The sequence below is a fragment of the Sebastes fasciatus genome, chromosome 13, assembly GCF_043250625.1.
Source record: "Sebastes fasciatus isolate fSebFas1 chromosome 13, fSebFas1.pri, whole genome shotgun sequence".
NCBI lineage: Eukaryota > Metazoa > Chordata > Actinopteri > Perciformes > Sebastidae > Sebastes > Sebastes fasciatus.
In genome coordinates this window covers 32,143,281-32,161,429 of record NC_133807.1, presented here as the reverse complement: position 1 = coordinate 32,161,429, position 18,149 = coordinate 32,143,281, and the positions used below count along the sequence as shown (strand labels likewise).

General features: G+C 44.0%; 1 protein-coding gene across 1 annotated transcript; it reads left to right on the top strand.

The window, feature by feature from the left end:
* Positions 1–552: 552 nt before the first annotated feature.
* On the top strand, positions 553–17,229 carry sgsm3 (small G protein signaling modulator 3). Its single transcript, XM_074656967.1, has 21 exons — positions 553–719; positions 6,649–6,738; positions 7,998–8,083; positions 8,377–8,440; positions 9,655–9,866; positions 10,069–10,176; positions 11,070–11,213; positions 11,374–11,569; positions 11,731–11,876; positions 12,390–12,620; positions 12,717–12,899; positions 13,001–13,156; positions 13,486–13,540; positions 13,654–13,703; positions 13,800–13,952; positions 14,040–14,110; positions 14,363–14,411; positions 14,617–14,702; positions 14,784–14,906; positions 15,204–15,264; positions 16,314–17,229. The coding sequence occupies exons 2-21, from the start codon at positions 6,732–6,734 to the stop codon at positions 16,395–16,397; spliced, it is 2,265 nt and encodes a 754-aa protein (XP_074513068.1). The 5' UTR covers positions 553–719; positions 6,649–6,731; the 3' UTR covers positions 16,398–17,229.
* Positions 17,230–18,149: the final 920 nt, after the last annotated feature.

Here is an 18,149-nt window from a genome sequence, read left to right as displayed (position 1 = left end):
CCTGCTTGATGGTATGTGCAATATCGTTGATGCAGTACACACCTCAAGTGCAACTACCTTTGTTTACATTTATTTATTTATTACATCTACCCTACCTGTTTTACAAGTGCAATTACCTCTGTTTACATTACATCTATTTTTTATATTTTATACTTCTAGTGTAACACTTCTGTTTATATGTATTTATTACATCTTCTTTACCTATTTTATTTGCTTTATATTTGCTTTAAAGCACCGACCAGAAGTGGCAACTGTGAATCTAGTTGTATTTAATATGATGACAATAAAGCTTTCTATTCTATTATATGATCCTTGTCTGTCATCACCTGATCGGTCGCACGGACGTCATTAACACAACATTCAGTCACAGTCAGTGCATTGAGTGCCCTTGGCGCGGAGAGGATTATCCTGTCATACTACCTTGAATTAATTAGAAAAAAAAAAAGAGCCGGCTCCCATCGTTCACTTAAAAGAGCCAGCTCAAAGAGTCGACTCGTCCGGTACCGACACATCAGTAGGAAAAGCCCGTAGAGCGGTGGAGGGATACAGCGGAGGAACACGTCGCTAGCAGGTTAGCAGGTGCACAACGCAGAGAAACCACTAACAGGAGCCTGAAGAAGAGGAGGATGAGGATGATGGCATAACATATGGTGGTTTACCTGCTTTAACAACGACAGAAGCAAACGTTAACCTTGAGCTTTCTCTAGAATAATGCCACGGTGAGTTAAAGCTACAGTAGCAGGCTGATGTCCTCCATCACGTTGAACTGTTAGCTAGAAGAGAAGAGAATGTCTGGCTAACAGCTGACAGCTAGGGAGTGATTAAACGTCACGTTATGTTGGTTCATATTAGGAGTTTTATCAGGACTTATTATAGTACTGCACTGTGTAGTAGATATCTGTAAATAAACGTGAATGTAGTCGGTTAAATGTGTTGCCATTGAACCGTTTAAAGCTCATTTTAGTCTCGTTTGACGTCACCTGACGTCACCTGGGGGGGTTTGACGTAACGTCAACGTCATTTCAGCTGAACACACTTAACATGCAAGTAATCAGAATACTTTCATAGCACCTGGAGTGATATGATGCTTTATTACGTGCACAACGTTAGCTTTTCATCTGTTTTTAGCTGGTCTGGTTTAAAAGATGCTGCAGTTCACATTAAAACCATCTTTATGTTACATTAAGGGTCTAGGGAAATATGGAGTATCGTGATATCCCAGCCAACATGGTTATCTGGGGGTACCTGGGTACCAAGTGGGTATGGGCCCAAAATGGGCATCTTATCTGGGGCCCACTTGGACCAACTAAGTTGGTGGGCTACCCATGTGGGTCCTAGTTGGGTCACTAATGGGAAATTAGTGCAGAATGGGCAACACAAATGGGGCCCACTTGGATCAACTAAGTTGGTCCCACATGGGCTCCCCATGTGGGCTACCTGTGTGGGTCCTAGTTGGGTCACTACTGGGAAATTAGTGCATGGGGCCAACATAGAAACTGGACAAACCCACTTACAACCCATATTTCAGCCCATGGAGTCCCCATGTAGTACCACATAGTACCTAAAGCTGGGACCAAGATGGGTCTTGGGTATGTTGCCCAGTTGGGGCCAACATAACACCCATTGTAATCCTGCATGAAATCCATGTGGGCAATTGACATTGGGTCATTATGGAACACGCGGACAATCCCATATAGGGCCCACTTTTCAGCCCATTTACTACCCACATGGGCCCCACATACAAATGATGGCTGGGATTATGTACACTTTTGATTTTTATTTGACAGTTTACATGCTTAATTTTATGCATGTGTAATTGAAAACATATGCATGTTAAATATTTTATAAAAGACACCAAGTAAATGCTTAATATATGCAGAGTTAACACCATTCTTTTCATTTCCTCATCAGTTAAACAAACTGAATGTGCACTAAAGAAATGACATATTCTATTTAGTATCTGGAATGGGTGTTTTTTTTTTCTATTTATTTTTATTGTGTGGTTGTATATTAATGTGTATTCATTTGTGTTAAAATCTTTGTAATGCTCATCTTTGTAGAGCTTTTTCCTGCAGGTCGTGACTCTGATGAACACTCAAATCAGTCATATACTGTCAGAAAATATAGAAAATATCAAGTATTGCGATTTTATGTGTTGTGATACTTTATCGATTCTCAAAACCACTTTTCAATCGATAGTTAATCTTTGAGTAAATACTTGGAATACAATGTTGGATGATACAGGGACCGTGATAAATGTAAATTGCATAAAAAAGTAATAGTAGTAGTAGTTATTTTTAACTCAGATTTTATGCAAATGGTGGCGTGTTCTTTATTCTATCACAGTTTTTTGTTTTTTAATTAGATAATCTCGATTATTTATAGATGATAGGGACAATATATTTTTATTGAAATTTCACATTTAAATAAACAGAGCGCTGCTTTCACTTCCATGTTGTGCTACATTAAACCATCAAAAACTCTAAATGTTATCCTTTTACTTAGTGTTATTCTCATCTATAGTGTTTTTTTTTTGTTGCATAAAAACACAATTAAAATGATAAGAAAATAAGTTATTGTATTTCTATTTAAATATTTGCTTTATAAGAGCTGCTTATAGCTAGTGTTAGGAAGTTAAACAGGTCATGTTTCCCTCTCTAATATCTATGTTATATTGCTGTGAAACATCTCCTTCAAACAAGTGGATTGAAGTTATTAGTTAGGATATAAATTTCTCGCCAAAAACTACATCTTACAAGATTACATTTGAACGCATCATGATAGCGTTATAATTTTCCTTTGCCCAATACTCATTTGTACTGAGTAGAGCTTGAACACACCATAATATAACTCAATGGCAGTGGCTGCTGGTTGACGGTGCATCTCAAGCTGTTAGTTCAGGAAGCACTTGATTTATGCAGCAGAGTTTTCTATGAGCGGAGCATTTTAAACGTCACTATCGCAGTTGATCATGTTCATTTAATTGTGGGAAGCCAAAATCGTGATAGCGATTAATATTCGCTTAATTGTGCAGCCCAAATATGTCGCCGATATATTGAATCGGAACCCCTGTGTCATGATACGTATCGTATCGCCGGGTTCTCGCTGATACACAGCCCTATGTTACACCCTAACATGTATTGCTAGGCTGTGTGTGTAACCAGGAATACCAAATCCAGATGAGTCACTTGTTGCTGCTACAGAATATGTAATCTAATGTCTTAAGGCCGGTTACTAATAAAGCTGTGGTTCTGTAGACAGATCAGCTTTAAACTAGAATGACCAAGAGCTGTTATAAGTTGTTTTAAAGCTCCTTTCACCTGCAGATTGTTTTCCCCCGACCTCTAAACACACTGGAACGCGGTGCATTTGGAGGGTTTTTCCCAGTATCGTCTCATTTCCCTGCTTCTTGAGGAAGTGACATTCCTGTTCACCACAATAGCACATGCCTCTGTCTGTGTGTGCACTGAGAGTGTGAACGGATAGATGTGACGTGTGGCTGTGTGAAAGAGAGAGAGAGAGAGACGGAAACACACAATCTGTCATTATTCAGCCAGAGCTAACTTGACGAGGCACGAGCCGGTAATTCTCTGCCATACGTGGCTGCTTGGGTGGGCGTATTGATGAGAGGGGAGCATGAGTCACTGTTGTTGTTGTCACTGTGAGGAACAACTGGAGGAAGTGTTTGAGTAGGGGAGGGGGTGTCTATAGGGCAGCCCAACAGGGCAACTCGGTTATCAAGGTAAACGCTACTGGTGTAAAAGCAAGGGTTTTGCCGTGCACACACTTGCCCTGTCAGCACAGCAGGATGTTACTCTTTGCTTTTCTTGCAGCAGGGTGTTGACCAGTGTGTGCAAACACAGGTGAGCATAGCCGCACCTCAACAATGGAAAAGATCTTCTTGTGTTCAGAGTAAAATAGAAACCTATTTGAAACCCAGTCAGGTCCTCTCTGCTAAATCACCAACAGTGATGGTTTTGGTTTCATCATAGTGTCTCTGGGAGTTTAATATGATCTGTATTGGGTCTGTGAGATCATATATACATTTGTAACACATCAGATTTTGCAGTCTGTATCGTCGTTACTGTCTCTTCACTATCTCTGGTTGTATTTGGTCATTGTGGGAAATGTTGTAAATCAATGAGCAGGACTGCTTTATGGCAATATTGGACAATGTTACTGACGCTGGGGGTGAATTCTCTCAGGTCTCACCTATCCATAGAGACCAAGATCATGCATATAGACCTGGTAGTTGTGGAGCTATTCTTGATCTATGTTGGGTCTGTGTCTAGGCGTACCACACCTTCCAGCACCCCTAGGGTTTAAGAGGTGACCATCAGGATTATACTTATGTAGATTAACTAACTGATCAATGAGCTAATCGTTTCAGGTTTAACTTTTGCTTCCATCTGCAGCAGTTTTTTCGCGGTTAGATTGTCAGTGTGTGCAAAAAGTTTTCAGGAGGGGCTCGAGTCAGTCGTGTTGGTTTTTTCCTGGCAGGTGATTGAACTGTTTGTGTTCTTGTAAAGGGAGTCGCTCCAAAATCCCAGCACTCCCCTGAGCTCCACACAGAGCTAGCCTGAAAGCACTTGGCCATCCTCCAAACCTCCAAATTGATTTCTCATCTCTCTTAAGTCCTAAATCCCTCTTCAGATGCTGCAAGCCTGCTGCTGGAATGAATCATTTTGGCAGGGTGCTTGCATGCTGGTGTGAGCCTCTTTTTTAGCAGGTTACGGTTGTCGTGTCTGCCAGCGTGTGTTTGTGTGCGGCTTATAAGTGCTTAAATAGTGTCCCCTATCAGGATACTTAATAGGAACGTGGAAGCAAGATGCCATGACCTTTTGGTTATTAGCCTTCAACCCCCTATCCCCTTACTCAATGGCTTAATCGTGTAATAACTCTGGCTCTTTACAAATCATTGGTGTTGACTATCCAGTAATCGGGGGATTGGAATTATTCTGTGTGCTCAAAACGTATATATTTGGACAGCAGCACATTTGTTGTGGGTATTTTGGATCTACATTCTTTGGCTGACTTCCAGTTTTAATGTGTGTTTATATGCAGCACATGTTGAGTTTTCCATTTTATTGATATGTTGGAAAAACTCTATAGGTGGTCAGCCTTGCTGAACTTTTGCAGACAGAAGAATACTGACTGGAAACCGATGGATTGCCTACTCCGGGTAGGGAATGAGTCCTTACCCCAAGTGAAGGAGTTCAAGTACCTCGGGGTCTTGTTTGCGAGTGAGGGGACAATGGAACGTGAGATTGGCCGGAGAATCGGAGCAGCGGGGTCGGCGGTATTGCATCGCTTTACCGCACCGTTGTGACGAAAAGAGAGCTGAGCCGGAAGGCAAAGCTCTCGATCTACTGGTCAATCTTCGTTCCTACTCTCACCTATGGTCATGAAGGCTGGGTCAGGACCCAAAGAACGAGATCGCGGGTACAAGCGGCCGAAATGGGTTTCCTCAGGAGGGTGGCTGGCGTCTCCCTTAGAGATAGGGTGAGAAGCTCAGTCATCTGTGAGGGACTCGGAGTAGAGCTGCTGCTTCTTTGCGTTGAAAGGAGCCAGTTGAGGTGGTTCGGGCATCTAGTACGGATGCCCCCTGGGCGCCTCCCTAGGGAGGTGTTCCAGGAACGACCAGCTGGGAGGAGGCCACGGGGAAGACCCAGGACTAGGTGGAGAGATTATATCTCCACACTGGCCTGGGAACACCTCGGGATCCCCCAGTCAGAGCGGGTTAATGTGGCCTGGGAAAGGGAAGTTTGGGGTCCCCTGCTGGAGCTGTTGCCCCCGCGACCTGACCCCGGATAAGAGGTTGAAGATGGATGGAGAATACTGACAGAAGAGCGCATTAACCTGTCTGTGTGTTTTATTTTTGTTGTCTGACTGATGCACTTGAGAGAGTCCTTTTTTAAAATATGTGGCATAACCAGAGCCAAACATTTGCCGTGGCCCTGGATGGCTGTACAATAACCAGAGCGTTGTGTAGCCACCATGAGAAGGAAGAGATGATGGTGATTGGCTCAGCAGTTATTCTTTCTGCTAGGGTGCTTCATTATTTACTTCATTACTGTTCTCATTAATTGCAACATATTTTCTTAAATGATTCATTGGAATTGTAATGAGACTCTTTTCCATTGGGTTTGTCGTGCGGGGAAACAGGTTTTTAAAGGAGATGTAAAAACATACTAAGAGAATAGAAGCATGTTATCGAAGGCTTGTGTGATGCATTTCTCATGGAGAAAAAGCTGTTCACTAAATGAATAAAGTAAATATTGAGACGGATGTCTCTCTCTCTGTCTGAGTATTCTCACACAATGTGTGTTTGTTCATTTTGCCCCAGGACTTTTTAAAAATAGAGAATGAACACACACAACGGTTAAGTGAAGCCTCTAGTAAGTACGGCAGTCATATGGCCGTGAGAAGAGAGACCAGAATGTCCCTCTTTAACGTTGCTTTGTTACAGGATAGTTGGACTCGAGTTTGGACTCATTGTAAAGGTACTTGTGTAATTTTTGAAAAACAGCAATGATGTTTTACGGCACACGAGGCAGGTTTGGAGAAAATGCACTGTAATAACTTGAAATCAATGATGGAAAAAGTACCACCAACCTTTTCTCTTCCTCCGTTTGTCCTTTTCTACAGAGTGGGTGCGATCTGCTGACCTCCTTTCTCCAGAGTGACTTCAGTATTTGTGTATAGAAGCTTTTCACTCTTCTACCAACAGAATGTCAGGTAAAGATTTCTATACATTTGGTGCAACAATCTCTCAATTTGAAGAGGGGTTTCTGTTCATGTATTTCTGGTTATGAGAAAGACTTTCATGTCCACAAATACACACTGACGTTGGATCGTTAATATTTGATTAATTGTATTCAATTCTATCACAAGAATGAATGCCTTTACTCATCCTTTGGATATATTACGATATCTCGTTTGTGGTTTCAACCTGCTTTGTTAATGTCAAAATTCCCTCGTAATATTTATCATATTTTCTGTTTAAAGCCAGTTTTACTTCCTGTTTTTTGGTTAATGTTCTTTCTCAAACAGAGAATGGGGGTGTGGTTAATAGTCAGATGTAATTCATCACCATGGCAACCAGATCGCATCGTTTTTCTCAACCCAGTTTAGATGAATTTACTGTTTATCGGACCACAAATGAGACAAGAATTAGAGCAACAACACCGACTCTCTCTCTCTCACTCTCTCTCTCACTCGCTCTCTTCTTCACCGTCTCCTCCTGGCGAGGCGGCCGTCTGACTGCTGCTGCACCGAGGAGCCGCACCGCCGCACGCCGGCCACAGCGCACCGGAGGACGGACAGACATATTGCCGAGGTCCGACGTTTTAAAAAGCAGTTTCGGGACGTTTTTGGAGGAGCACCGTCCACCAGCACCGGCCGCTCTTGCCTCAGTTCCAGCACCGACACCGACACCGACACCGACACCGCACCGGGCTGCACTGGGATTTTGTTTATTTCTCTAATGGGACGTTTTTCTTGTTTTCTTTTGGGCTGAAAGTTGTGACGCTCCCCGTCGTTCAGACCTGTTAAACGCCCACAAACCTCCGGTTTCGGCTGCTTTCCGTTAATTTATCTCCAGCAGGAGGAGACTTTAAAGAAGAGAGCGAGTGAGAGAGACAGTCAGTGTGTTGTTTCACCCGTTCTTAGAGAGGTGGAGGAAACTAAAAAAATGAAATGAAAACCCTCAGTTAGCTAATGCAATGAGTTGAACTAGTTAACTACACCTAACCAGCTAACTAACTAGAAAGACAAACTTTAAACAGATAAACAGATTTATCAGTTTGCTGCTCAGACTCAAACGAGCATGAGTGCGCCTGCAGCTTGGAGTTTCTACTGTAGTCATATGTCATATTCCCATTTTACCAACAACCTTCTTTTTCATTTCATTCAGTCATTTGTCAAATGGAAAAGGCAAAATACACTGGACCAGTACTAGTACCAGTTGTTCTAATTTGTGAATCTCTCTGTTTTAGGTACCTACACACCCGCCCCCGGCGGGCCCTTCTCCGCTCTCACCCCGAGCATGTGGCCCCAGGACATTTTGGCCAAGTACCATCAAGTGAGGATTCATGTGACTTCATGTGTTGTTTATGTGCAAACCTTCTGAAGTATCTGTGACATTAAATAGAGAATGAACAGAGTGGGACTATTTTAGAACGAGAGCAGAAAATAAAATGACAAGCTATGACGCATCTGCATCAGCGTGACAGAATATGAAGACAACAACCTCGGGGGCTTTGTCTTCATGTGACATCTGTTGTGTTAACTGGTGTTTTAAGATGCTTCAACATCGTCTTTAACAGTCACCTTTCCTCTACTGAAGACATGCGTGTTATTTGTTTGTCTCTACAGAAAGAGTCCTCAGAACAGCCTGAACACCAGTATGATGAGTTTGGCTTCAGAGTGGACTCTGAAGGTAAAGTGTTGTTCACTCACACGGACACTTCTTCTGTCCCACACTAGTACAATCCCTGTATCCTAGTAAAGAAATCTAAATGTGAATGTTCATATCTGGTCACAGTGGCTCCGTTATGTACACAAACTGAGCTCATGTGATCTCAGTTATGACTGCACTTTTTCTTTTCTTGCCCTTCTAAAAACTTTTCCCCACGTGACCTGACGTAGATTTCTGCATGATGACGCTGCTACACATACAGTATATACATCCTTAAAGTCAGCATATTAACGTTACATAAAGTAACTTAGATGGCGGTCGGCACGCTCCCTGTTTGGCGAAGCAAACAGGAGTACGGTACGGAAGCTCAGCAACGTACTGCTATGTGGACGCCACATTAGTTCGGATCCGAAAGTCACACAATAACACAAACTAACTAACCGATGGATGCAGCGGTAGACCGGCGACTCCTCTGTTCTGCGACGTTAAATAATTGTTTTTATGAATGAAGTCTGGTCTCGTAGCTTTGAAGTCCACGATATAACGGCTTCAGTTCACCATGGAAAGGGGGGCTGTCTGATGACGAGGTTAAGCTGTGAAAATCTTCTAAATATAGCGTACACTTGAACTGATTTTGTTTTGTTTTTTAAAGTCTGCTGCTCCCGTCCACAGCCGCTTTACCTCGCCATCAGACCGCCCTTTACGACGGGTAACTTAAACCGTTATATCGCTCTATTCAAAGCCACCAGAGTCCATTCACAACCCTTTCAGTTATTCCTAAACTTGGCTTCGATGAGCTTACTTTGGTAACCTACCTTACTGCTTTTTGCAACGGCTGAGTGGGAACAGTGTTTCCTGTTGAACGCAGATGAACCAGCCCTTCAGATTTACCAATATTTAGTTTTCTTTATTCATCTGATTTTTGATATATTCCATGTTATTTTTGCTTAATAGTTAACATGCATAGTAAAGGTCAGCTGCTAGGAGGACAGTGTATCTCTCCCATTAAGGGAGTTCTATTTTTGCCTTTGTTATTTAACCACTTGTCTCTTATCACTTCCGTCCACTTTCCTTCCACGTCCCTGTCATCTATCAGCTTGGTTACATTACAATTGTACTTGATATCACTTTCCCCCATACCTCAGTTCAAGAGGTGGATTGGGGTTAACTCATGTTAATATTATGATTACAAAGAAGACAAACTAGTCCTCATATATTCCTCTCCTGTCACTCAGACGATGGGAAGCCCAGGTCCTGGCTGGGCTCTGAAGGCTCCCCCCAGCGTGAAGACCCCCAGCAGCGATTGCGCTGGCAAGCCCACCTGGAGTTCACCCACAACCACACGGTGGGCGACCTGACCTGGGAGCTCATTGATCCCGTCCTCTCGCGCTCCGAGCGTCTGCGTTCCCTGGTGCTCGGTGGCATACCGCACAGCATGAGGCCACAGGTAAGTGGACTCGCTCAGCATGGGAGAACTGTTTGTGTCATTGATTAGGAGTGGGACACATTGGGCTAAAGTACTGCCCACGATGGCCAGTCAATTCTTGATGTAAAAAACAAGTGAATAAATATTGTGACTAGAATGCTACAGTTTCTAAGTTATCTCCAAAGTCACAAAACAGCTGCTTTATAGATGTTCTGTCTGTTAGCTATGGATGCGTCTGGCTGGAGCGCTGCAGAAGAAGAGGACCTCTGAGATCTCTTACAGAGAAATCATTAAGAACAGTTCCAACGATGACACCAGCTCAGCTAAACAGGTAAAATCACAAACACAATCCCACTGCTAGTAGAAGCTTTAGTAGGTTCAGTTTTAGAGCTAGAATGAAGACACAGATATCATATGAAATTAGACAAGTAGTAGTTTTTGGTCTCCTGGGCCGGAGTAGATGACATTACTCGCTCTGGAGAAAACCCCCATCACTTCACTCAGCAGCAGGAAACAAGACACGGGAAACCTCTGTTGGTTTTGAAGCAGCAGCAGCTTTTATTTCTGCACAAACTGAATCTTCCACTGAACATTCACTGATATTCTCAGAGCTAAACTAACTCTTGTCTTCTGCTCCGCTGCTCGCTCGTTTTGCCGCAGCCCTCTCTCTCTCTTGCTTCACCACTCACTTCCCACAACACTAGTTTTCCCTCCCGACTTCGGTCTCATTCCTGTTTCACAGACGGGCTTCTCCAGATATAACTTAGTTTTTGTTGTGCTTCTGTGTAGTCTGAGTTGGAGTCTGAGTTGTGGTCTGAGTTGTGGGGGGGGCTGGTCGTTTGTTGGCGTTAGCGGACTCCATTTTTAACCAAACGTTAGCTACGACTAAGGCACTCGAGCGTGCATGACGTCACATCTGTTGGGTTTTTCCCAGTAAAACGGGCCCGGGTTCTTCACATTAAAAGCAGTCTACAGGCCGATGGAGGAAAACCAGGAAGTCACGGAAGGTCTCGTTTTTTAGGTTAAGTTACAACCTGTTCACACATTAGCAAGAAAATACGATTTAAAGATATTTATACGTGTAAAACATTACATACAGTCCCTTTTAACAAAGGTAAATGTGAGGTCTTTATTACACTACATGTATTCTTTTTTTCTTCAGTCTCTCCTGCTGTTTCTTTGTAATCATGGTGTGATTGTTCCTTGTTATCCTCTGTCCCTCAGATAGAGAAGGACCTGTTACGGACTATGCCAACCAATGCGTGTTTCTGCAATATGACCAGTGTGGGAGTGCCGAGGCTCAGACGGGTACTGAAAGGCCTGGCCTGGCTCTACCCAGACATCGGGTACTGTCAGGGCACTGGCATGGTGAGATCACGTGTACAGTATACAGAACCTGCTGTCACCCCTAAATGCCTACATTACACCAGCTAGCCCCTCAACTTCCATAAATGCAGTAACACCTTCATCATATTTTCATCATCTTCACTGCTCCTCTTTTCATTGTCTTCCCTACACCCCCCTACAGGTGGTTTCCTGTCTACTGCTCTTTCTTGAGGAGGAGGATGTGCTATGGATGATGTGTGCCCTGATCGAAGACCTCCTTCCTCCATCCTACTTCTCCTCCACTCTGCTGGGCGTCCAAACGGACCAGAGGGTTCTCCGCCAGCTCATCGTTCAGTACCTGCCGGCCCTCGACCGTCTTCTGCAGGAGCACGACATCGGTAAGGACGGGTAGGAAAGATGGTGAGAGTGTGGTACAATAGATTACCCACCACCTTTCAGCTGTCTGCTGTGCATTAATAAAATCAATTGTGGTGTGGAATGACTATAAACTGTGAATAATCGTATACATTATGTAACCCCCTCCTTCTTGTACATCCAGAGTTGTCGCTGATCACACTGCACTGGTTCCTGACATCATTCGCCAGCGTGGTGGACATCCGTCTTCTCCTGAGGATCTGGGATCTGCTTTTCTACCAGGGCTCACTGGTGCTCTTCCAGGTCACTCTGGGCATGCTCAAGATCAAGGTATTTGCACTACATCACCGTATTTCTTGAGTCTTGACTCCCTGATAGTTTACTTTACTGGCCGACCTGCTCGACAAGTCCATGGAAAATGCCCAGTAGCGTCCGTCCGCTCAGTCACATGACTCGGTCACAGGTTCCCAACGTCACGTCCGTGTTGAAATGAAAGGCGCAGTCGGCATGTAGTTAGAGAAATTCAGAGGTGCACGACAGAGCAACGCGACAACTTGCGGAGCCTTCACGCACCATGCGAAAGCTGTTATGATGTCATTTTCTGCCGCGGACCCCTCACGCCAGCTTCACTAGCATAACCAAGCTTTAGAGGTTCAGTGTCTTGCTCATGGACACTTTGACACTCTCTCTGGAGGAGCCGGGGATCAAACCAGGAACCTTCCGATCACTAGACGACCGTCTACCTTCTGACAAACTAATGTAGTTCACCGGCTGCTTCTACTATTGACAATGACTGTTTATGTTGAGTATTAACCCTTTTGGAAATGTACTCCCCGACCCCAGGAGGATGAGCTTGTGTCATCAGAGAACTCTGCGTCCATTTTTAACACCTTGTCGGATTTGCCGAGCCAGCTGAGAGACGGGCCCGCGGTACTCGGGGAGGCTATGAGACTAGCGGGGACGCTGTCCCAGGAAACACTGGAAGCCCACCGGCACAAGCACCTCGCCTACATCCTGAACGAACAGGCACAGCTCAACAACGGAAACGCAACACTCAACACCAATCTCAACAAGGTCAGTGGTTGTGGAACGTGTCCATGCTTCTTGAGTTTTTGTTTAAAAAATAGTCAAAAGAAATCAGTAATTGATGTTCCGTTTGTGTGTGTCCAGGTGGTGAGGAGACAGTCCCTGCGCAGGAAGTCCACCCTGAGCTCCCTGCTGTTTGGGGAGGACGAGGCAGAGGCCCTGAAATCCAAGAACATTAAGCAGACAGAGCTGGTGGCAGCCTTGAGAGAGGCCATAGCTCGCACTGCAGAGCACTTCCACTGTCTGGACCCACGTCACTCCAGCACTGTGAGTTCACACACTGCAGCACAGTAACAGTGTAGTTCATGTCCTAAATGTAACAGCATTCAGTACAGGTAGCTCTGACCTCTCCCATCTGGTCTCTCCAGGACCTGACCCCTGACTACTCCATGGAGAGCCACCAGCGAGATCACGAAAACTTTCTCGTGGTGTCTCGCAACCGACGGAGACGGGCAAAAGCTTTGCTGGACTTTGAGCGTCATGATGACGACGAACTGGGCTTCAGGAAGAATGACATCATCACTGTGAGTCACAATTTGCACACAAACCAAACAATGAATGAGCCTCATGCAAGAACCCCACTAGGGATGTGACAGTGAGGACAAATTCACACCGGTTAAGAAACTTTTGACAAATGAAAATGTTGTTGCACGAGGCCCGTTGCTTCTTGTTGTTTGCAGCCATGTACCCACACTGTACACACTGTACATACTGTACACACTGTACACACACTGTACATACTGTACATACTGTACACACTGTACACACACTGTACACACTGTACATACTGTACACACTGTACACACTGTACATACAGCACCCTCACCTCTGAATATTTTTCTTTCTATATCAGATCATCTCACAGAAGGATGAACACTGTTGGGTTGGAGAGCTAAATGGCCTTAGAGGTGTGTGCTTTTCTTAAGTATCCACACCAACTGTTTCCATTTGCATAATAGATTTTTCTATAATCTGTTTTACATCTCGTTTGACATATATTTTCTGTGTTTCTCTGTAACAGGTTGGTTTCCAGCAAAGTTTGTGGAGATCCTAGATGAAAGAAGCAAAGAGGTATGGGAGCAGTTAATAATAATATCTCTTTGTTTCCTCACATTCCTCCTCCAGGATCCTGATTATTAGTGTCCTGATTTGTGTGTCCGTCCCCAGTACTCGTTAGCAGGTGATGACTCTGTGACGGAGGCAGTGACCGACCTGGCCAGAGGCACTCTGTGTCCGGCACTCAAGGCCATTTTCCAGCACGGTCTCAAGAAGCCATCTATCCTGGGAGGGCCTTGTCATCCTTGGTTGTTCATAGAAGAGGTAGAGTTTTTTTTAAATGGCACCATATTGCACAGAGTTGTTGTATGAAATTCACCACAGGACTTAATCGTTCTTGTTGTCTCTCAGGCGGCCAGTCGAGAGGTAGAGAGGGACTTCAACTCCGTCTACTCCAGACTGGTGCTGTGTAAAACCTACAGGTAAATACCGGCGTTTTGTCAAGGGACTATATTCACATGGATCATCCAAACCTCTCCACATGAGGTCCTGGAGGCACTTTCACTTACAAGAAGCTGTCAGGAGGCTTGGGTAGTAACACACCTGGTTTAACAACAAACAAACGTGGGATCAGAAACAAATGAGATGTTTACCGTCGGTAAGAACTGAAACGTGTTTTGGCGGTGGAAGAAGAGGAATCCGCTTTCAACTGGTTCTTTTCTGATATTTCCCAGGTTAGATGAAGATGGGAAAGTCCTAACATCAGAGGAGCTGCTCTACAGAGTGAGTACAACATGTTTGTTTGATTTAGCTTTATGTGCAGAGTGAGGATTAAAGTCAAATACGTAGTTTGTCCCAGCTTCTAAGAAGAAGTATGTTGCTTTAACGTAGTGTTTGTCTAGTGAGGCCGAGCCATGTCTGTAAGCTCAGCCTGTAGGAATGAACGTTAGCAGGAAGTGCATGAGCGCCCTCTGTCTGCTCTCCTTAGGCGGTGCAGTCAGTCAACATGAGCCACGACACCGCACACGCTCAGATGGACGTCAAGTTTAGGTCTCTCGCCTGCGTCGGCCTCAAGTGAGTTCTCAAGACTGACCGTCACTGTGCACGCACACCCTCTGGCTGTTTGGTTCTTAACTCTGTGTCTCCCCTCACCAGTGAGCAGGTGCTGCACCTGTGGTTGGAGGTGTTGTGCTCCAGCATGCCGGCTGTAGAAAAATGGTATCACCCGTGGTCGTTCCTTCGCAGTCCTGGATGGGTACAGATCAAGTGTGAGCTCAGGTGAGAAACACTTTACAGCTACAGCCTGTTTCAGCTAGAGCATTAAAGGTGGTCGACTTTGGAAACTTTGAGCAGGAATGGGTCAAGTGGGAGCTGCTGAACTTGGCACTGAATTCCTTTTCAGTGCACTTTATCTCCACTATGTTCCACCTTTACCTCACCTAATCCAGTAGTTTGAGAATAACTAAAAAGGGGCTTTAAGAACAACACAAAAATGAATTTCTGCTTCAATATGGACACATAATCTGACCACTAAAACACATAATAAAGACCAGTCTACTGTTGTTGTCTCCTCAGAGTCCTGTCAAAGTTTGCCTTCAGCCTCTCCCAAGATTGTGAGCTACCGGAAAAGAAAGAGGTGAGCCGAGGAGATTACCACACTGTCCTCATACAGAGCTGCAGTAAGAAAGTCTTACTGTTAGAAGACTTCAGTATTCAGGGGGAGAACAACGTTCAGAAATCCTCTCTTCTGATAGCCGGCGTTGTGGATGTGCTGATTCAGCATCAGCTCTTTAGTTGGGACCTCTAGGTAACATGTCACTGACGAGACTGTAGATGCTTTAGTGAACTCAGTAGTTACTAGTCTTCCATCAGCAGATAAGTGAAACTATCACACAAAACAACTTTTGACATTTGTCTTCTTCACCCAAACATCTGCACCTTTTTTATATTTGATCTTTTGAGATAGTGAGGTAAAATGTTAAATAAAGCCTGGCTTCAAGTGTCTTATGCTCCCTCCGCTGTCTCTCTCTCTCTGCCTGCTGAGCGTCTCTCGTTCTTCAGCGGTAGACCATTAAACCAGCTGAATCAAATAACAAACAGCGCCTACTATTGTTTATATTTTAATGAACCTCTCGTTTGCCTTCCTGCTTCATCACCAACGGCCGTGCAGTTCAGGATGAGATCGGTGCATGCATGTAGAGATTTCGGAGGAGACCAGCGGCGTTGAAAACAGCGTGACCTTTCACAACTAGTTTCTCACGTTAACCAGCGGTCCACTTTCGTGTTTCGGTACGGTCGGCTTTCACACCTGATGAGCACCGTACCCGAGTCCACATGAACCGTACGCCAGAGCACCTTTTCAAGTGGACTGGAGTACGGATTGATGAACCGTGCCTGTTGAGTACGGTACGGAGCGCTCACGCTTATCAATCAAACTGGACTTTGGGGTCAAGTGTACTCTGATCCGGGCCCGGGTCCCTGATGTGAAAGCACCCTAAATCCTCCATTATCAGTTCAGACTGTAAACCACTTCAGTCACTGATGTCAGCAGGTTTTTTTTTACATCATCTGTTAAAGAGGATCTTTTGAAAAGTGGTGTTTGGTTAGTAGTGTGATATACTGGAACTGCCCTCTCTGCTGTATTTACATTTAAATCATCTCTCCAACCTTCCCTTTGTTTTCCAGGAGAAGGAGCAGAGACCTCTGAAAGAGGGAGTACAAGACATGTTGGTGAAACATCATCTCTTCAGCTGGGACATCGACGGCTAGACGGACGCAGCAGCAACACACACACGGCTGAATCCCACTCTGTCCTACGTTGTCTGTGTATATTTGATGTCTCTCTTCACCTGTTTCTCACAGATTGTAAATTAGACGAGCGTTGTCTGCTACAGTAAGTGACTACTGCTGAAGCACGTGTGCATTAAGGTGCACACTTTATTTAAATCCCAGTGTAGGAGGTTGCACTACACGGTGAAAACTATATCTAAAAGTACAGAATAGTCTGTACTCTGGAGCGCTCAGCGTGTCCCTAACAGTAAGTATTCCTTCAGTACTCACTGTACTCATAGTTCATAGCTAACCGAGTGCCCGTTTTGTGACTCGTGCATCGGCTGTGTGTCTGTAAAACGCAGCACCACAATCACCGGGCCTTTTATTAACACGGTCCTTAATCCCCAAATGTTAAGACCAAAACACAACATTCCTAAACCCGGAGCTGTAAAGTTACAGATTACTATTATTTTTGAGAGGAATGCAGCTTACCTCAATATCATGAACTCCACAGAATATTCCATTGAATACTAATGTTGCACATGCCGAGTAAAGCCTTTTCTAATTGTAATACTATAGGTGTGTGTGTGTGTGTGCGCTACCTTAACAGTGGTAGTGAACACTTGTATGACATCATGTAAATGAAGCAGATAAATACTTTTGTTTGTGTTACAATCTATAGTAAATAAATGTTACATAGAATATAGAATGTTTTTGTATATAAAGTAAAGTTGTGTCTAAATGTGCAGGTTAAAGAAATCCAACATTATCATTCTTACTGTAACGCTACCTTTTAGTTCTGACTTAAAGCTGCACATGCATCAGAAAACAGGGCATTGTCTGTTTATTCATTCAGATTGTTGATTGTCTTGATAATGCTAGACTGTAAGCGGAGACTTGAGAAGATGTTTTGGTTGTTATTTCCTGCTGAGCTCATTAGATCCCGCAGGTGTTACGCTTGAAACTGTCCTCTAATTTCACTTTATTATTTGTGGACTTGTGGATTTGCACACTTCCCCGTGTGCAGAAAACGCAATGTTGTTTTTTTATTTGATCCTAGCTACTGTGGCCGGTGTAAATCACATTATATTGATCATCAAAAATGTACAATCAAAATACACAAGTATATTCGGTAACATTTCATTTTACAGGTCTGCAACTTTCATGGTAATTAGGTGATAATTAGCAAGTAATCGGTTTGGAATTTCTGTCAAATTAGCCCAATATTTACCTCCAAATTTATCAAAAAATGTAAATGTCTTAAAAAAATCAGCTACCAGGTTACATTACTGTAGACAATAAGTCACACAATGGTGGGATTTGGGTCTGATCAGAAGTGTCTTCTATTAGTTTGTGCAGCGCACAGCCGCTCCTCAAGCCTGAGGGCCCTATTTTAACCATTAGATGCTATTGTAGCATACAATTATTAAAGGGACTCTATGAAAGAATCAGAAATTGCTTGTTAACAGCGACACCTGTGGCCGTTAAGTCAAAGAAAGTCAGCGTCCTGCTTGTGCTCACTCTACATAGACATGACCGAGCATCGCTCAACACAGTGAGGCGACACACGTCAGCTAAAACCACAATACAGCGGCATGGGACACCGACCCGCAATGATTTATACGTGTGACAAGTTACAAACAGTCCCTTTAAATAATGTTTATAATAAAGTAATTTAGGATGCATTGAGGTAGATATTGGGGTCATTTGGCAGTAATTCCAAAGAAATTTCAAATGGGTCAAAATTGC